This window comes from Danio aesculapii, chromosome 16 (assembly GCF_903798145.1).
Source record: "Danio aesculapii chromosome 16, fDanAes4.1, whole genome shotgun sequence".
Lineage (NCBI taxonomy): Eukaryota > Metazoa > Chordata > Actinopteri > Cypriniformes > Danionidae > Danio > Danio aesculapii.
This window is the reverse complement of record NC_079450.1, coordinates 3,716,422-3,738,427: the sequence shown is the minus strand read 5'-3', so window position 1 is coordinate 3,738,427 and position 22,006 is coordinate 3,716,422. Positions and strand designations below refer to the sequence as shown.

The 22,006-nt window shown below is 37.7% G+C and overlaps 1 protein-coding gene across 4 annotated transcripts in view; it reads right to left on the bottom strand.

Moving 5' to 3' along the window:
* The window catches only part of ubr5 (ubiquitin protein ligase E3 component n-recognin 5), a 113,900-nt gene extending 97,104 nt beyond the window's left edge, over positions 1-16,796 (bottom strand). For all 4 annotated transcript variants that reach the window (XM_056475589.1, XM_056475591.1, XM_056475590.1 and 1 more), the window contains exons 1-5: positions 16,566-16,796; positions 4,335-4,379; positions 4,141-4,222; positions 2,353-2,429; positions 49-168 (exon numbers count right to left, since the gene is read on the bottom strand). In XM_056475589.1, coding sequence (XP_056331564.1) covers positions 49-168; positions 2,353-2,429; positions 4,141-4,222; positions 4,335-4,379; positions 16,566-16,627 — 386 coding nt within the window. In that variant the 5' untranslated portion in view covers positions 16,628-16,796. The remainder of the gene's footprint in view (positions 1-48; positions 169-2,352; positions 2,430-4,140; positions 4,223-4,334; positions 4,380-16,565) is intronic.
* Positions 16,797-22,006: the final 5,210 nt, after the last annotated feature.

Genomic DNA, 22,006 nt, shown 5'->3' with positions numbered 1-22,006 from the left:
CAACGTTACCTGATGGCTGCATTTCTGATAGCCCTGCCACACACTTACCCAAGGGTGTTGCCTGCCAGTCTGCCCAGTGTGTCAGAACCAGACAGGAACCAGGGCGGATCACTAGTCCTGCCTGGCCTGGAGCTCCTTCCTGCCCCTGAGACACTGCTCAACTTTGAACTGGAAACAAAAGATGGGAGATCAGTTACAAACCTATAGCCCCACATGTGGGACCATCACAGAGCCCAAATCAGCCTCTTGCACATTAGGCCGACTAACATGGCAACACCCTTGGGAATCAGAACTGACTGCTGCTCATTCCTCAGGCTAGGGCTGTAGGAAAGGCTGGCAGGGAACTGCTAAAGATTTCCCCTAAGTCATGTGCCATCATGCCCACTTAATATTTTTCTCAAAGTCAAACACTGTAGATTGCTTGCAGTTCACAAAAGGGGATACGCATTAGTGCGAAAGGGCTTCAATCCCTAAAACACTAAAAAGGAAACACTAGCTCAACAGTGTAGTTCAAGCAAAAACTTCACAACCAAACCACTGCGATAGACTAACGCAGTTAACATGTTTGTAGAGAGTTTATTTTGCGGTTTGGTTTCTTTTTCAAGCTATTCTTAAAGGGCACCTATGGTAAAAAATCTAATTTTCAAGCTGTTTGGACAGACATATGTGCATGTATGGTGTATAGACCGTCATATTGGGGTGATATAAGCACACCCAGTGCTTTTTTTTCAATTTAACAACATAAAAAACGGTGGACCAATTGGAGCTGTTGTCAAATCGACCGCTACCTGACGTAGGAGAGCGGTCCCCCCGCCCACCAATATTGATTGACAGGCGCGTCATCATATCCTCAGTTTGTTGATTCACGTCCGCCATTTTCAGTGTGAGTTGAAGCGATATCACTAAAGGAACACGCTAGCTCTATTTTTAGATGCAAGGCTCATTTGGCTCAACACAAGATCAATATTCTCCACATTATCGCTCTAATCGGAATTATTGGTTGTATCTTTAGGTAGGTTTGCAAACATGTGTACTTCTCATTGAGTCTACCTTATACTTCAGCCGTTTGCATTTCTCGCGATCACAGAAGCTCCCTGTGATCTTAACTAGCATGCGTTTTAGAATTATAAACATCGGTTTCTATCAGGGTACACTCAAGTCGACGGCTGGGCACCACGGACCGCTGCAGAAACCGATGTTTAGAATTCAAAAATGCGTGGCGCGACGATTCGGGACACTTCATGCTTCTGCCGCGCCACAGAGAGTGTCTGGTGTGCCATGTCGCGGCTTCGAGCGGCGCATCCGGTGCCTCAGTCAAAGTTAATTCAGTGTGCGTGGTTATTAGTTTCTGTGTACAAGCTCGGCACTTGAAACTAGCATACAGTTGGCTGTAAAACTGTACAAAGACACAAATGATTTTGTACTCTCTGCTTGGTCTGTGTCAGAGTCGTACATGTACAACTGAATGATGATCCTCTCTCTCCTTCTCCGTCTGCCTGTCAGACTCTGTTGCAAATGCAGAGCGGGTGAGCTCATGGCCCCGCCCCCTTGTTACGTTGGCGGGAAGCCGAAACTAATCTACATGTGAAGCAACACACCCCTAAATCAGCGAACTGTGGACACGCCCCCAACATGACACTTTTTAACACATTATCATTATAATAAAAAAATCTGAATTGTGTTTTAAACTGAACCTAAACTGACACACTCAGAAGAACCATAATATTAATATTAAATCATAAAAAAGAGGTAAACTATGTGCCCTTTAAGGTTACAGGAGAGCTTATAAATCTAAGAGTTTTAACATATTTGCATGCATTTACATTTAGCAGACGCTTTTATCCAAAGCGACTTACAAATGAGGATGCATATTTAGTTTTCTAATCGGTAGAAAAACACTGCTGATAAAAGCAAACAAAAAAAGATGGCCAAACCTCTATTAAAATATTCTGAAGCCTCTAGATTTAGTTGGACTGCTTTTTAACCACTTCAGAAATTCACTTCCTTTTATTACTCATTAGATAAAACAACAGAACTTCAATATGCAAATATAATTCTAGATGTTTGAGATAACGACTGCATCATTAGCAGTACTTATATTTAAATAAATTCATGCTACACTGATATAAGCTGAAAAAAAAAACTCAAAAACTTCACACCAAAGCCTGCAACACCTTGTATTTATACACATGACGTGGGTTAGAGGGGTGAAAAGTGAGCACACTCAAAACGCTGCAAACAGAAATATAGGTCAAGATCGATTCAGGTAAATCATAACCAGAAGAGTTATTTTGCATGCCAGCTCAAACATGCAGTTTTTCATGGTTCTTAACAGGGGTATTAATTTCTCACCCATCATTGCCATCAGGCTTGCCAAGCTCCAGACGGTCAGGCTGAACGGCAAAGCTTATCCTGCAGATACGTCCATCCTGAAACAAGAGTATATCATGTTCTGCTTTGTTTGGTGCTCATTAGACAAAAATGGTCATTTATTAACCCTAGTTTCATCCCATATCCTCATCCTTGTTTGAGGTAAATGTACTCTTAAATACTACTGTTCATAGCGAACTGCAAATGTCAAACTAAAAATAAATATATGCAGTCAAGCTCAAAATTAGGCTTGACTTGATAGGTAGGTAGGTAGGTAGACAGACAGACAGACAGACAGACAGACAGACAGACAGACAGACAGACAGATAGATAGATAGATAGATAGATAGATAGATAGATAGACAGACAGACACACGGATAGATAGACAGACGGACAGACAGACAGACAGACAGACAGACAGACAGACAGACAGACAGATAGACAGATAGATAGACAGACAGACACATGGATGGATGGATGGATAGAGATAAACAGATGGACAGACGGACAGACAGACAGACAGACAGACAGACGGATAGACAGACGGATAGACAGACGGATAGACAGACGGATAGACAGACGGATAGACAGACGGATAGACAGACGGATAGACAGATGGATAGACGGATAGATAGATAGATAGACCACACAGATAGATAGACACGCAGATAGATAGACACGCAGATAGATAGACACGCAGATAGATAGACACGCAGATAGATAGACACGCAGGTAGATAGACACGCAGGTAGATAGACACGCAGGTAGATAGACACGCAGGTAGATAGACACGCAGGTAGATAGACACGCAGGTAGATAGACACGCAGGTAGATAGACACGCAGGTAGATAGACACGCAGGTAGATAGACACACAGACAGACAGACAGATATATAGATAGATAGATAGACAGACAGATAGATAAATAGACAGACAGACAGACAGACAGAGACAGGGTTTACACAGAAAAATGAAGCTCAATAATAGTTCATGCAATAAAACATCATTCATCAAAAAAATTAATAAATTATCTACATATATGTTTGTAAAATACGTTTCCCTTTACACACCCTTTACAAATGTTTATTTTGAATGTTTAAAATAGATTACAACACTCTCGGCAGGTTGTGATTGGTTAAATAGGGAGTTCACATCTGATTGGCTAAAAGGTATGAATGACATGCATGAGCAAAGTGTGCTGTCAGTAAAGTCTCAAACATACACACAAATTCAGAGGCAATTCACTCGTGAAAGCCACTTTGTACATTTGCAGTCATGATAAACTCACACAAATCAAACAACAACAATTCTCTTTACTGATATACATTTGTAAATGGTGTTTGTAAATGTCAAACTTATTTTAAGAACATGTATTGTTATTTTCTGCACATGAATCATTTGAGTGAATACGTGTATCTTGTGCATGTGAATTAATCTACGCAAGCATGCATCCATTTTTTGTGAGAATTATTATTGAGACTAAACTAGTTCCATAAAAAAATGCCATAAAGCATATGAATCACTTGGTTTTTGTATGTTAGAGGTAGATAAATTTGTTTACTTTGATCTTTTGTTTACTTTGAGCTTTAGAGAAAAAGAGAAAAATACAGCACACCGATCTAAAACATGTCCAAAAGCAAACGGCATTAAACTTCTGCAGCAAATTATTCTTTGAAAATAAAACTGCGCTCAGGAAAAAACATGCAGAATTATGAAAAAGACGTGTGTAAGGCTTGATATGAAATAACAGTGCTGCTGAGCAATTGTTACCTCAAGGAGAAATCCAGCATGATTTGGTCCGACGACACACTGCTTAAGTTTGGCCTGCTCCAATGGAATAAGGTGTGGATGACTGCCGTGAAGACAGAGAAACATTAGCCAAGTGTTTTCACACAACTCAATACTTCATTGATGTGGAAAGAACTTAAAACTGGCTTAAGATGTTATGGCTTGCTAAAACATACCTGTTACAGTTGTACTTGTTGAGCTTTTCCGACACTTCTCGGAGTCTGTAAGAAACATCAAAGGCACGTGATTAAACACAGTCTGCTGGACTCAGAAAACAGACTCTATGTTCACAGTCTATGGCTAAAATAATAATGTTCGCCACACATCATCAAAGGCACAGCTGAAAGCAAAGAGCAGACATTTATAGTGGCTTGAGCAAGGGCCAACACGGCCACAGCCAAAACCTTCACTGGGTCACTATTATGGTTGAATAGGAGAACCATAGGAGACGGAAGAACGGAGGAATAGTACAGGCCTCATGGTCAGAGGAAGTCAAGAAGACTTGTTAGCCATTTGTACAATTCACTTTACAATGCAAATTATATATATATATAAAAGAATGAAAAGGAAATCAGTATCCTGCATTGACTTCTGCCATGATTATGATACATGGATGTAGGGCTATGCAACTTGACTATATATTGTGGAATAAAGTGCATCCTTTTCATAAGCACTAGTATTTATTTCAATGCGTCACAAAATACATCGTTTACAGTAATGCATCATTTGGATGTAATCAATCTTACACGGCATGTAGTGAAAGCTGCACACTACTGAATGTTTACATTTAGCAATGTTGTAAGTCTGTAAGCATACTTATTTGCACTAAAGCTCTAAATAAAGTATGCAAAATGGCACATGAATAAGTAAATCTTTTTTATTATGTACTTTAAAATGTAAAAGTCATTTCCATGTTACATATTTTTATGTATGATCCTTTCCCAAGTATACCATTTCAATGGTTGAGTTAATCATTGATGTAATAATTGCAATGTGTCTATTCTAGTCTTGAATAATCAACTAATTAAACCTAAAAAAAAAATTTGTAATCATTCAAGATCCTTTTAATCTGGGGCAGCGCAAGATTGGGAAAATCGAACACTGCGATATTTTATTTCTGCAATATATTTACATTGCTATATGAATACAATGTCAGTAGATGTGTTGAACAACTATTTGGAAGGAATTTATAATTTTAGATAGATTGGAATGATTCCGTAGGGGAGTGCATAAAATATAATAAACAATCTACAAGCATAGATAAATTCAATAAAGAAAAATATACAAAGCGTTTGGCTTTCCCGATTCGTAGAACTGTATTTACAATACAGTGATTGAATAATCGAATGTTAAATAATACTGCATAGTCTTCATTTTATAATCAATTCAATAGAATTTATTGCTATTAATTCTATTAACTGGCTATACCACTAACTGTACTCTGTCAAAAAAAATAAAAAAATACACATTACTAATGCTTTGCTTCTTAGACTTTACACACCTGAAACTTGCCTATAGCACTTATTCACTGTTGCTCTTAAGGCCCGTTTCCACTGAGTGGTACGGTTCGGTTTGGTTTGGTACGCTTTTATGGCCGCTTCCACTGTCAAAAAGCGTACCGTACCACTTTTTCGGCCCCCTTTCGAAAGGGTACCAAACACGAGAAAGGGTACCAAAAGGCGGAGCCACACGTGCAGCTGAACGCTATTGGTTTACAGAGATACGTCATTCGCTTACGCAACAAGCCAGAATGAAAACAAAAAACCCGCCATGTTTTAAATACACAGACAGCAAGAGATTACAGCGGAATTATAAATACATATAATAACGAGCCATGGTCGATCTGGGCTCAAACAAACCTTGTCGTCGTCTTGATGAACAGCCACAAAGCCAAGAAGAAGAGCAGATTTACCCTGTGCCCCATAGTTTTTTACGAGCCAGTCTGAGGCGTGAGCGGTTTCGCTTTCTTGCTAGCGCTCGCCGCGCGTCTAACATTATATCTGAAATAACAAACTTCTTGAGCTGATGATAATAACCTGCGCTTGATTATTGACGTGCTTTTGAAACCCGATCCTGTCAGACACTGACAAACGCGAGAGTGAAGCGCGAAAAAACAAAGGAGAAGCCGGAAAAAAGGAGCACATTATTATTCAGCAAACATGAACAAAATGCCATGTATAACTAACTTATTATCTTCACCTTGTGGACTAATATGAACCGGGAATGATGGAATTACTCTCTAACAGAGGCTACATGTGCTGCTGACGATTACATACACAGATGAGAGGTTTACACTGACTGTAGGCTATATTTTGTGTTGTTTTGAACCTAAATATGGACGAAATGTCTGCTATATGTAGTTCTTCTGTAGTTGGTAACATATCGGAGACTGTAAGGGGCTGTATGTGTTTATATATTTTCATTTATTTATTTATTTCGCACTGTCATTGATCTGCAGTTATAATCAACTCATGTTCATTGTAGTAATAAACATTTCTACACCAGTATTTATGTGTGTGAAGCATCTGTGTTGTGAGAAGTGCTTCTCATATGATATGTGAGTGACCTGTACAGCTTTATTGTTGACATTTCTTCGAGCGAGAATGATGTCGACTGAAACTTTCTGTCACACACCACGCCCACCAAAAGGGTACCCTTGTTAGTGGAAACGCAAGCCTGATGAAGGTGACCCGTACCAAACCGAACCGTACCGTACCAGTCAGTGGAAACGAGCCATAACTGTACTCTCTCAAACTGTACTCGCTCTTATACTTGTGTAAATTGCTTCCTTGTCCTCATTTGTAAGTCGCTTAGGATAAAAGCATCTGCTAAATGACTAAATGTAAACGTAATTTGCCAAAAGTGAAAAACACTACAATTTCTTAGGCCTGAATGCTTTTAAAACCCTCACACAGTCGCAGGCCTCAAAAAACACTTGCAAAAATTATTAAAATCGAGACTCAACATTGCGTATACTTTTGATGTGAGAATTGTAAAGTTCACATAGCGATATCGATGCTAAAACGATATATTGTGCAGCCCCACTTTAATCTTTAAAGTGCTCCATACACCTCAACAGGCTTTAAATCTGAACATATCTGTGCAAAAGAAAAGCAAAATCCCAACCAATACACCCGCTGCAAATAATCATGCCTTAAAAGGAAAGAAAGAAACCCAATTTCAAGTTTTTCAGGATACAACAAATATAAAAATCAGGCAACAATAAACAGACAATATGAGCTGCAACAGCAAAAGAGGAAAATAAACGAACAAAAGATCTGTTGGAAATCTCTTCTCCCTATTATAAATGCTTTCATTATTCCATGGCGCATGATAATAGCCAATAAAACAAACAACATAAAGAGAGGCTCACTCCAAACAATCTGACATAAAAACAAATGCATTGCATTTCTGCCAGGAAACCTTGAGTATGAGCACACTGTAGACACAGAACACACTTGGATGGCCACAAATGATGTAGCTTTCATATAATGAGTGAATACAGACGAACAGCAGACATATGAAGAAAGATGAGATGCTTATGGCAGTGTGCAACTGGGTCCAAATTGGCAAAGAAAAAAAAGCTCTCTCTTAGATGCTGGCCAACTTCAGCCCTTGAAGCTCTTCCTGGATAAAAAGTGTGTCAGAAACCAGCTGTAAAACTGCAAAAATGGCTGCACACCAAAACCTAGTGAGCTGCATTCATAGGCAATTTTTTTAGGGAACACATTCAACTATAAACCACCATTTATATAGTACAGAGTTGCTGCCCTTGTAGTCCACTCCAACTGTTTCTCATTTTAGTAAGGACACAGCCTTGGTAGACAGTACAAAGCAAAGCGGCTTCATCGGTTTTGGAGTAGAGCCATGTTTGGCTTGGCACACTTGGCATTATATTACAGCAACAGGCCTACAGCATCATTCGAACAATGATAGGTGAGGAAGAGAACTTTTACAACACAACATCCATAAAAAAACTAGTTATGATATGCTTTTAAAAGACAAACAAATTCCTAAATAGCAACTTTTGAATTGCATAGTCAAATTATTATATTCAATCATCACTAAGGCGATGTATAATCCCGTTTCAATACAAATGAGCAGATCCTTTTCTTAATTAACTTCATCAGATTAATTCAGCATGCAAACAAGACAGCACTCCTGAAATATATTTATTAAATTCTTATTATTACTAATCACCTTATTCTAATATAATTTTATATACTCGTTAAACTTGTATTGTTCACTTCTCTTTCTTGTTATTATATGTTTTGTGCATAATGTTTTATACAAACAATAACGCCAGTAAAATGCTTTAAAAAGACATTTACATTTTAATTTCCTCATCATTTCTGAATTGGTTTCATCTATTGAACACAAAACGAGATATTCTGATGTTGGTAAAAGCGCATCCATAGTAGAGCTGCACAATTTTTAAAAAAAAATCTGATGTGGCAATGTTTTGATTTTCTACTATATATATATATATATATATATATATATATATATATATATATATATATATATATATATATATATATATATATATATATATATATATATATATATATATATAGGGATATGAATACAACTTCGCCAGAGGACTTGAATAGCTCTATTTGGAAAGAAATCGTTCATTTACATTGATTCGGGTGATTTTGTAAGGGTGTGAATCAGGGTTAGGCGATGTCGCCCAATTTGGCATCGTACGATGTCTAATTTGAAACATCGCGATGGACGATGGCATCGTCGTCGTAGCCGATGAATTAATAATTTTTGAATAATTAATTCATAACGAATTGATTATTTGTAGAATACCGTTTCAACTACATGACCCGCATGGTCTTAGTTTCACCCATAAGCAAATCATAAATAAAGTTATGAATATAAGATAAGTTAACTCTGGCATGAATAGGCAGAGTGATCTGTGTCGTTATAATGGCGTTGACAAACTTGGTTGGTAAAAAAGGTGCAGAACCAACAGTATCTGAGGTTTTCACTAAAATTACTGAGTACAAACGTGAAAGCGAAAGATTGAAGCAGTGTACTGACGCTGTGACATGTTACATGGTAGATTGAAAAGACCGAAGAGTCGTTAGATAGAGAGACAAGATGAATTAAATATCACGTTTAACATCTATAGTGAGACGCCATCCAGCTGTACATCCTTGATAAACTGTCTGATGTGCACTACTCTCTGGGCTGACTGCTGGAACTCAGACTATGCAGCGCATGACAGTGTGTGTGTGTGGTCACATGATGTGCGTTTTCAGTGGTATAGTGAAGGAGGGCTTTTCAGAAATGCTAGGTGAAACGCCAGTGTGGGCATGGATAGTTTTCATTCTAAAATGCCATTTTAATACTAAGACGAATTAGTGTAAACGGGGCCTCAGTGTGTATTTTTTGCGAGCGGGTTGGGGCGGAGGATCATGATGCCGGCATCGTAATGGCTATCAGCGAAGGACTATAGCATCGTCTATCGGCCCAACTTTACTGTGAATCCTATATAAAAAATAATTCACAAAATACAAGCAAATATAATTACAGTAGAGCAACAGAAAAGGTAATTTATTAATTTTCTTCATTACAGTTACAAATTAACTTTTTTTTTGTGCCCGAACTCTCTTGAAATGTCTTTAAAACATATGCAAATGATAAAGTTTCACTCGGTTGTGGTTATACTTTGGAACGACCCCACAAGTCTTATGTATTTTCAGCTGTTGTGCTGATCGACTATAATCAAAACTCAACATTGCATATCCTGTGATGTGACTATTGGGTGCACACAAACTGCAATATCAATGCAGAAACAATATATTGTTCAGCCCTAATCAGACCCCCTAGTTTTTCACGATTCGCAATCGTTGAATCCAACGCAAAATCAACTAAAAGTGGCAAATGTTTGCGATCCTGAAAAATAATTATACGCAAAATAATCACAAAAATTTAAATAATAATGAAATTATATTTAAGTTTGCAATGAATTGTTTTACATGATTTACACGTTGCATATAAAGCGCACATGATGTATTTGAGTGTCTCGAAAAATTACATCTCACCTGCGCCCTCACTACTATTACATTACATGGAAGTGGGGGAGCGGGGGAGTTTTCAGCTTGCGCAGTAAGCACACACAGATGAAGTGCAAGTTCATAACTCATTTCCTAGAGTTAACAAGAGAAATCGCTTCCCTGCCATTGACGCGTTTTACGGCAATCCGTGTTTTAGGTGTATTATGGTAGGGGAAGCCCGTTTCAGATCTTGTCTTGATTGCACATCTAAAGGCTCGTTTCCACTGACTTGTACAGAACGGGTCACCTTTATCAGGCTTGCGTTTCCACTGCTAAAAGGGTACCAATGGTACTCTTTTGGTGGGCGTAGTGTACGGCAGGAAGTTTCAGTCAACGTTATTTTCGCTCGAGGAAATGTCTACAGTAAAGCTGTACAGGTCGTTCACATATCATATGAGAAGCACTTCTCACAAAACAGATGCTTCATACACAAACACTTCTGTATAAATGTTTATTACTCATTTTTCTATCAACATGAGTTGATTATAACTGCATATCAATGACAGTGCGAAACAGCCTACTGTAACATCTGTAATTATATAATATAAATAAATAAATGCAACATATATGAAAACATACAGACCCTTAAGACCGTCACCCACCGGATGCATCGCTCAGCGCCGAGACACACACATGACAGTTGAAATTATCGCACACCAGATGCGCACATTCGCATGCTATTTTAAACGGAACTATTCAGATGGCGCTCTGTGGCATGGCAGAAAATTTAACAGTGTCCCGAGTCGTGGCTGGGCGATGCAGACAGCCGCCGACTTGCAGCGCTGGTGTGTGTACCCTGATAGAAACCCATGTTTAGAATTCTGAAATGTATGGCGCCGAGCAGCGCTTCTTGTGTGTGACCCCTTCATAGTCTCTGTTACCACTTACAGAAAAACTACACACAGCATACATTAAGTCCTTATTTGGGTTCAAAACAACACAAAATATAGCCCACAGAGCAAACCTCTCATCTGTGTCTTTAATCTTCAGCAGCACATGTAGCCTCTTGTTAGAGAATATTTCCATTATTCAGAGTTCATTAGTCCAAAAGGTGATAATAATAGTTAAACATGGCAGTTTGTTCACGTTTGCTAAAAAAATAATGTGCTCCTTTTGCGCTTCACTCTCGCGTTTGTCAGAGTCTGACAGGATCGGGTTTCAAAAGCACGTGAATAATCAAGCACACAATATTATCATCAGCTCAAAAAGCTTTTCAAATATAGACGTGCAGCGAGCGCAAGCAAGAAAGCAAAATCGCTCGCGCTTCAGACTGGCTACGGGGCCAGAAAACCCCGTAAAAAACTACGGGGCACAGAGTAAAATTTGCTCTTCTTCTTGGCTTTGTGCCTGTTCATCAAGACAACACAACAAAGTTTGTTTAAGCCCGGGCTGACCATAGCTCGTTATTATATGCATTTATAATTCCACTATAATCTCTCGGCTTTCTATTTAAAACATGGCGGTTCCTTTGTTTTCATTCTAGCTTGTTGCGTAAGCGAATGACATATTTCTGTAAACCTTTTGGTACCCTTTCCCGTGTTTGGTACCGTTTTGAAAAGGTGCTGAAAAAGTGGTATGGTACACCTTTTGACAGTGGAAACGGCCATAAAAGCGTACCGAACCGTACCATACCACTCAGTGGAAACAGGCCGTAACATAGTAGGCTACCTAATATGAAAAATAAGATATTTTATTTATTTATATATATTTAAAAAATTAATATTATTATTTATTTATTTTATTTTTTTTTTTTTTTTTTAAATCGCTAAATTGTCTGCCGCCACAAAATAAAAAAAATTGTAAAAATCTGCCTATAATCCATAGTAAAAACAAAAACACTATACAAGTCAATGGCTGTTATTCCTACATTATCCAGTATATCTTCCTACAGGTTTGAAACAAGATGGGTAAATGACAATTTAGATTTATTGGTGAACCATCATTTAAAATTCGGACTGAACCAAACAGACTTTTCACACAAACCCACAATGCACTTACAGCATATGTTGCTGGCATGGATAGAAGATGAATAAACCAGGCTTTAAAGCACTGTATTGACATGGCAATGTCAATGACATGGTTTTACACTTGAAATAAATATCACTAAAGCAACACCACACATGCACACACAGCCTCTGCCTTGTAAGCTTTTCAATGCATGCACTTCCTGATACAGAATAAAAATCCCAACATCAGCTCCATCATACACATGCTGCCTGCACCACACATAGAGAATAGCCTTGCACAGCAGCAGTCCAAGCTATTGAGATCATGCTGAATCCAGCATATGAAGGGGACACGTGTGCAGAAAGGTCCCTCATTTCCTGTCAGCGCAGAGCAGCAGAAAAGCCTTCAAGTCACGGCTCATTATTGCAGGACATATCAGTGGACAATGAAGAATGGAAGTCTCCGTGCTCACGCTGAAATGTTAATGACTAGCGCAAGTACACATCCGGTCTGGGGATGACAGATAGTAATGATCAGCACAAACCTAGCCATAGTGTAGAGAAACGATAAGTGTACAAACAAAATCGCATTCAGTCTAGATGCAAAGCATGCTTCCCCTTTGTTGATTAGCATTTGCTGCATGAAGTCACTGGCAGAAAGTCAACATGAGACACTGTTCAGAACATTTTATAACGTGACAAGGCATTTGATTCTTTAATACTAATATCAACAGTCTACATGAAAACATTTATTATTAGGGATAATTCACCCAAAAGTATAAATCATTTTTAGATTAGATTACATTCAACTTTATTGTCATTACACATGTACAAGTACAAGGCAACGAAATGCAGTTTCGGTCTAACCAGCAGTGCAATAGCAGCAAGTGCAGGATACAGGTATAAGTTATAAAAGTGCAGTTATAGAAAAACTATGGTAATATTTACAGATGGATGTACTATCAACATTATATACAGGTTGTATTAGCTATGAACAGATTTACAATAGATGAATATATGTACAGGATGCTATTAATAGCAGAAGTGTGCAGATAGATAAACAATTACAAATGTCCATGTGCAGTGGGTATGAACAGTTCAGATAAGTGAATCAGTGCAATGAATATGTGCAAACTTTAAATGTGCAAGTGTTAAATAGTGCAGTGATTGTGAGGAGTATAAGCTATTGAGCTATTAAGCATATTTAATCAATGTTTACTTGTTATAATCGGTTTTAAACACAAAAGAAAATATTTTGAAGACAGCTTGAAACCTGTAACCATTGACTGCCATAGTATTTGTTTTTCCCACAATGAAAGTCAATGGATACAGGTTTTCAGCTCTCTTTAAAATATCTTCTGTTAAACATTTTTTTTAATGTATAAAGGTTTGAGTAAATTTTCGTTTTTGGATGAAAAATTGCTTTAAAAACTAAAACTGCATATAATTATATTCATTATGATCACATTTAATACATTAAGGGGTCTTATATTTAAACATTTGGAGTCCAGTTAAAAAAATTCAAAAAATCGTGTAATGACTTAGGAGGAGACAAAATAACCTTTCATAACAGTAAATAAAATAACATTAATGTATACATTTTATTACATACATCGTTTACAATAATTGCCATATCATTGATTTAATTATAGTCTGTTTAACTCCATTTCTAAGCAAAGCATGGCACTGTGTGTTTTCAGCATCTCATGAAGCCACTGGCAGAAAGTCAACATGAGACACTGTTCAGAGCATTTTATAACATGACAAGGCATTTGATTCTTTAATACTGGGAATATCAACGGTTTACATGGAAACATTTATTATTAGGGATAATTCACCCAAAAGTATAAATCATTTAATCACTGTTTACTTGTTGTCTTCTGTTCTAAAGACAAAAGAAAATATTTTGAAGACAGCTAGAAACCTGTAACCATTGACTTGCATAGTATTTGTTTTTCCTACAATGAAAGTCAATGGATACAGGTTTTCAGCTCTCTTTAAAATATCTTCTGTTAAACATTTTTTTTTTAATGTATAAAGGTTTGAGTAAATGTTCGTTTTTGGATGAACAATTCCTTTAAAAATAGAAACTGCATATAATTATATTCATTATGATACCATTTAAACATTAAGGGGTCTTATATTTAAACATTTGGAGTCTAGTTAAAAAAAAAGTCCAAAACAAAGATGATTCAAGTAATCGTGAGACAAAATAACCTTTCATAACAGTAAATAAATGAACATTAATGTATATATTTTATAATATACATTGTTTACAATAATTGCCATAGCATTGATTTAATTATAGTCTGTTTAACTCCATTTCACTGTGTGTTTTCAGCATCTCATGAAGTCACTGGCACAAAGTCAACACGAGACACTGTTCAGAACATTTTAATAACGTGACAAGGCATTTGATTCTTTAATACTGGGAATATCAACAGTCTACATGGAAACGTTTATTATTAGGGATAATTCACCCAAAAGTATAAATCATTTAATCACTGTTTACTTGTTATAATCTGTTTTAAACACAAAAGAAAATATTTTGAAGACAGCTAGAAACCTGTAACCATTGACTTGCATAGTATTTGTTTTTCCCACAATGAAAGTCAATGGATACAGGTTTTCAGCTCTTTTTAAAACATCTTATCTTGTTAAACAGATTTTTTTACGTATAAATGTGAGTAAATTTTCCTATTTGGATAAACAATTGCTTAAAAAACTAAAACTGCATATAATTATATACATTATGATCAAATTTAAACATTAAGGAGTCGTATATTTAAACACTGGAGTCCAGTGAAAAACAAAGATGATTCAAGTAATCGTGTAATGACTTGGGTTATTTTGTGTCCTCCTTTCATAACAGTAAATAAAATAACATTAATGTATATATTTTATAATATACATTGTTTACAATTATTGCCATAGCATTGATTTAATTATAGTCTGTTCAACTCCATTTCTCTCCATTTCAACTCCATTTCATTTCAAGCATGGCACTGTGTTTAGGTGAGCAGCTCGTCAGCTGGTGTTTTCAGCATCTCAAAGCGACACCGGTAACAGTAAATGCAGCGAATTCAACATGCATTTGGACACATAATGTGCAATGTTTACATATTTGCATAAAATCATTGAGGACATATTATAGACTGCATGCTATGAGATTTGTAACACAACTTGTCATTTTTCTCCCAAATAAAAGCCTGGTGAAGAAATTAAAAAACATGCATTTTATTTGTATTAAAAAAACTTTTTTTTTTTTATTTAAATGTATTTTACATTAGATTATTTATTTTTAATTACATATTACTTTGACAAGTGTTTGATAATGTCTCTTTATTATAGTGTCAAAAAAGCATTTGTCATGTCACTCATACTAATATGCAGCTGCTCTCAGAGCATTTAGGCCAAAACTAAAGGCAAACTAAGCATGTTAATTGCTTTTTGGAAGACTGGTATACTCAAATGCCATGTTTGAAGGCCTGAAGTGGGGGGGAACAGGAAAGGCAGAGACTCCCAACACCCATTTTGTCCAAGGATGCTTTGAGTGTTCCTGGCCTTCAGCTGAACACATGGATTCCTCATGCAGCTGTCATCAGCCATAACAATCACCTCCAGCACCAGTTACAAGAAACCATCCTGACTAGTCACGCTAACCAGTTAGTCATTTATGGTAATAAATATAAACGTCACCAATAGACACTATGATTATGCTACAGCTAAAAAAACAATTATGAATGAGGTTTTAACTTGTCATCACAAAGAAATAAAAAAAATCAAATAATATTTGCATTGAAGATCTAGAAGAACACATTAAAATCAACACGATTCTACAACGTTATCTTGACTAGAGATCGCCTTTATTGCAAACGATCGTCTTTCGCGTTTATGGACAACTGTTAAAACTAAATTGTTCACTCGTGAAACCCAATATATAAAAGAAACAGATGCACAAACGTCAAAATACTTTTTCACACAAGTTGTGACAACTTTATGAGGATAAATAAATTGAACGGTTGAGCTCGCGCAGTGCTAAAGGCTAACCGGCTAACCTGATAGGATTTTTATTCGCCAATTCTGCCCTCATTCGATCTGCGTGTCATAAAAAACACATGTTAAATATAGAGAATGATCGGTAAATTTATATTAGAAATTTTATTTGATGTGTTAAGGCTTTAATTAATCGCAGTTCCCTCTCTTTTCGCCTCCCATCCCCCAACCCGCATTGTGTCTCCAGTCAGCCGGGCCTCGTTATTTTTAGACCCGAATGTCCAACCTTGAGCGCTCGCATCAGCTCTAAATAAACCCATATGTTTTCTTAACATTCTCTGAAACAACTTTCACCGCAAACACCAACCATAAAACGCTCCTTTCTTATAAATACCTGTCATTAAGCTGGTCTTCGGTCCCGGGTAACGGGTGAACCACGAAGTGAATGGACGTCATGGGCTCGATCCCGGGTAAATGATTTCGTGTGGGGCTGTTTTTCTTATCTTTTACGGGTTCGTTTTGAGAATGTGTGTTTTCTTCGCCAAAAGCAACAGAAGAGCTGAAATATACAACCTCCTCATCCACATGCCGCCATCTTAACTCTGTTTAAGCTTCTTTGGGTCTGTTGGAGAGGATGCGCATGTACGAGCGACGCTGATTGGCTGAGGGAGAGCATGTGTCGAGGCAGCCGATTTGCTCTGACGGATAAAGGCCGGGAAAGGGGAGGTGCTGTGGTTCATTTCCCATGTGTTGTCATTGTGTTCTGTTAGTGTTGTAAACTTACACCCACCGGCCACTTTATTAGGTACACCTTACTTGTCTCGGGTGAGACCCCCCCTTTTGCCTTCAGAACTGCTTTAATCCTTCGTGGCATAGATTCAACAAGGTACTGGAAATATTCCTCAGAGATTTTGCTCCATATTGACATGATAGCATCACGCAGCTGCTGCAGATTTGTCAGCAGCACATCCATGATGCCAATCTCCCGTTCCACCACATCCCAAAGGTGCTCTATTGGATTGAGAAAAGGTGACTGTGCAGGCCATTTGAGTACAGTGAACTCATTGTCAAGTTCAAGAAACCAGTCTGAGATGATTCACGCTTTATGACATGGTGCGTTATCCTGCTGGAAGTAGCCATCAGAAGATGAGTACACTGTGGTCATAAAGGGATAGACATGGTCAGCAACAATACTCAGGTAGACTGTGGCGTTCACACGATGCTCAATTGGTACTAATGGACCCAAAGTGTGCCAAGAAAATATCCCCCACACCATTACACCACCACCACCAGCCTGAACCGTTGATACATGGCAGGATGGATCCATGCTTTATGTTGTTGAGGCCAAATTCTGACCCACCATCCGAATGTGGCAGCAGAAATGGAGACTCATCAGACCAGGCAACGTTTCTCCAATCTTCTATTGTCCAGTTTTGGTGAGCCTGTGTGAATTGTAGCCTCAGTTTCCTGTTCTTAGCTGACAGGAGCGGCACCCGGTGTGGTCTTCTGCTGCTGTAGCCCATCTGCCTCAAGGTTAGATGGGTTCAGAGATGCTCTTCTGCAGACCTCGGTTGTAACGAGTGCTTATTTGAGTTACTGTTGCCTTTCTATCAGCTGGAACCAGTCTGGCCATTCTCCTCTGACCTCTGGCATCAACAAGGCATTTGCACGCACAGAACTGCAGCTCACTGGATATTTCCTCTTTTTCAGACCATTCTCTGTAAACCCTAGAGATGGTTGTGCATGAAAATCCCAGTAGATCAGCAGTTTCTGAAATACTCAGATCAGCCCATCTGGCACCAATAACCATGGCACAATCAAAGTCACTTAAATCAGCTTTCTTCCCCATTCTGATGCTCGATTTGAACTGCAGCAGATCATATTGACCATGTCCACATGCCTAAATGTATTGAGTTGCTGATTGGCTGATTAAAAAATTGCGTTTACGAGCAGTTGGACAGGCGTACCTAATAAAGTGGCCGGTGAGTGTACATTCACTTGCTTTATTCTGCTGTTGATAACATTGAATGCAACAGAAATTATTTGACATATTTTGTCAGTTGTATCATTTTAAATGGTAATTTTTTTATCCACAAATGCAGACCTTCAAAATCTCCCTTATATAAAGTTTTTGTTAACAAACTTGTTCAATTAATGAAGTCTCTTAAAGCTGTGAGAAATCTAAAAGCTTTATCTATTGTAAGTTATTATGAGTCTGTATTTGGTGTCTTGTGAATGTCTTCCATTTTGTTTTGTTTTTTCAATTATCTGCTTTTGTTTTTGATGCCTGTTTTTCCGACAATTGTAACTTACAAATGCACATAATAAAACAAATAATAAAACTCTATTCAGTTGCACAACACTGCAGATTAGTTTTCATTCATTCATTAATTTTCTTTTCGGCTTAGTCCCTTTATTAATCAGGGGTTGCCACAGCGGAATGAACCGCCAACTTATCCAGCATATGTTTTACGCAGCGGATGCCCTTCCAGCTGCAACCCATCACATAGAAACACCCATACACACTCATTCACACACACATACACTACGAACATTTTTAGCAATTCCCCTACAGCAGTGTTTCCCAACCCTGTTCCTGAAGGCACACCAACAGTCCACATTTTCAACCTCTCCCTAATCAAACACACCTGAATCAACTTATCATAACATCAGAAGAGACTCCAACACCTGAAGTTAATGGGTCAGAAAAGGGAGACATCCAAAATATGTACTGTTGGTGTGCCTCCAGGAACAGGGTTGGGAAACACTGTGATAATGTGTGTGCAGAAACAGCAGCACAGAATATCAGGAAACAATCAGGCTCCTTTTGCCACAGAAATAAGAGATGCATTATAACATGAAGACACATCATACATACCAACGGCGTAGGTTTGCACTTGACATTGGTGGGGATGGGTGAATCAAACAACACATACACACACACACACACACACACACACACACACACACACACACACACACACATATATATATATATATATATATATATATATATATATATATATATATATATATATATATATATATATATATATATATATATATATATATATATATATATATATATATATATATATATATATATATATGCTGCTATTTATTTAACTGCTATTAAATGATATTAATAATTAATCCTCTCTTCCTACAGTTTATTAAGTTTTAGACCTGTAGCCAATGGGGGTTTGGGTGGTTCGAAAGACCCAAAGTTGGATTATTATTATTTTTGAATTTTTCTTATTATTCAAATGGCCAAATTCTGACTGAGGAAAGCTTCATGTACTGACCAGTTTGACAATAGACTTCAGTGTTTAATTTAAACAAGGTTTAACAGATTTCTAAAATAATTGTAAGGATAGATGATAATAAATTTGTATTTTAAAAATAAGTATATTTTTAGATTTTTTATTCGAAATTTTTATTATTTATATAACTAAAATATAAAACTTACACTTTAAATGCACATTTGTAAATAAACACTTAAAATAGTACAATAGTATGTGACTTACATGTTTCTTTAACCCTTGTATGGTGTTCGGGTCTGTGAGACCTGTTTAAGTTTTTTTCAAAAGAAAAATTAAACAATGAATTATATTTTGAGCCTGAAATTCATTGGCTTTGGCTTATTTTCTGTGAAGAACATAAATCCGAACAAATTTTCAATGACCGTATAATGTACGTCCCCCCACACATTACATTACATACAAGGTGTTCGGGTCCACTGGACCCAGGTCTAATAAAAGTCTTAAAAAGTGTAGGTCCAGTCTTCCTACACTTTCTTCCTCCTTTCTGGTGCTGCTGTTTTCTTCCCCTCCTGCACAAAGTTGCAACTTTGTTGAAAATTCAACTATCAACACTGTCTGCTCTTACATTCCCGCACATTTTACCTTCTCTCTTGCGGGAACCGAACTTTATTTTCTCATACTCTGTCTCATCTGCGGATTAGGGGCATAATATTATAAATAAGACTTTGCCAGTGTGGTTCCTTATCACAACTGATCAAGATGGCCAAAAGATTATCTGCTGCGAGGGCCTTGCAAATTGATTGTGGAAGAAAGAGGAGCTTCTGATGATGATGTCCATGACCATGGTGGGAACAATACGAAAAAACAAATCTGTGGGTTTTATTTTTTTCATAACATTAATGATGATAATAATAATAATAATTAAAAAACGAGAAGCACATTAATCCATCATTATGATCTAACAAAGGTAAAGGGGGGAAATTAACCATGTTTGCTGTTCATATGGCTTGTAATTGGGATGAAGTAAACATTTGTTGAGTAATTTAACATAAAATAGTTTGATAGTGTACATTTGGAAAGCCAAAACTCTAGCGGGTCCACCAGACCCATGAACACTGGCTGAGTAACAAAATTATGAACACCACACAAAGGTTAAAATAAGCACCTTATGTCCACCTTATTTTTGTGCTGCCATCATCCTCAATCGTGTGTTATCCAACAAGCAGTGCCAAATGCAGTGGATTGTTTTTTTTTTCCCGTGCAAGAATACGGTGTTTATTCTTGCACAGGGAAAAAAACAATCCAATGCATTTGGCGCTTCTTGTATCTGAAGGCAGCCATAGCCTCTCCCATGATAGCAGGGAAAGGCACAGCCAATCAAAATGCCCCTATGTGTTTTGAGGGCGGGAGGACTCGAGGAGAGAAGGTGATTTAACTTGTGTGTCTAGGTAATGTTGACAGCGCGATTTCTTTTTAAAGTGGATTAAATTATTGGTGGGGACATTTCTATGGTTGGTGGATATTGCTGGGGACGCATCACCTCCGTCCACCCTAAATCTACACCCCTTATACATACACATTCATTCAAAATAAACTTCATAGCTTTAAAATAATATCTTAATTAGGGCTGTCAAAATTAGCGCGTTAACGCATGTGATTAATTTGAAATATTTAACGCATAAAAAAAAACCCCACTTTCTTTATTTCCTGATGTGGCCGATATGTGTTCAGGGACGACGCGTGCATAGAGCCAACCTAGGCTGCCGCCTTGGGCAGCAGAATAGTGAGCGTAACCCCCGGTCCTAAATTTCATCCGCTACACCCACCCCCTCTCTCACGGTCCTCACTTTCATCCGCGAACTGGTCACTTTCGGGTTGAGGGCGGCGTAATTGCCGTTGGCCTAGAGCAGTGTTTCCCAACCCTGTTCCTGAAGGCACACCAACGGTACACATTTTCAACCTCTCCCTAATCAAACACACCTGAATCAACTCATCATAACATCAGAAGAGACTCCAACACCTGAAGTTAATGGGTCAGAAAAGGGAGACATGCAAAATATGTACTGTTGGTGTGCCTCCAGGAACAGGGTTGGGAAACACTGCATTATCAGTATGTCAAGCACACCTTTCTCAAAAACACCACCTGGAACTGTGCACTGCATTAAAGGGGACCTATTATGCATTTTTATAAGGGGTTTAAACACAGTTGTGTTGTAGCAGTGTGTGGATATAACCAGCTTCTAATGGTCAAAATTAATTAATTGTATTTTATATAATCACACTTGATATAAACAGTCTGCAGAAACACTTTGATTGACATTCTCCCTTTGTACGTGACATCAGAGGGGGAAAGCCCCGCCCACTAGTGACCATCTCTCCCTCATTAGCATAAACAGCCCTGAGTGAGAAGCAGCCGTCCATTATTAGAGTTTTGACCTGCTGAAGATCATGTCTGGGACTAAAGAGGATTGTAAATGTGGAGTTTTATGATACGTTCACACCAGACAAGGATGAAGCAACAAGCATGAGTGATTTACAAGTAAAGATGAGATCAGACATCCTACAGATTTTT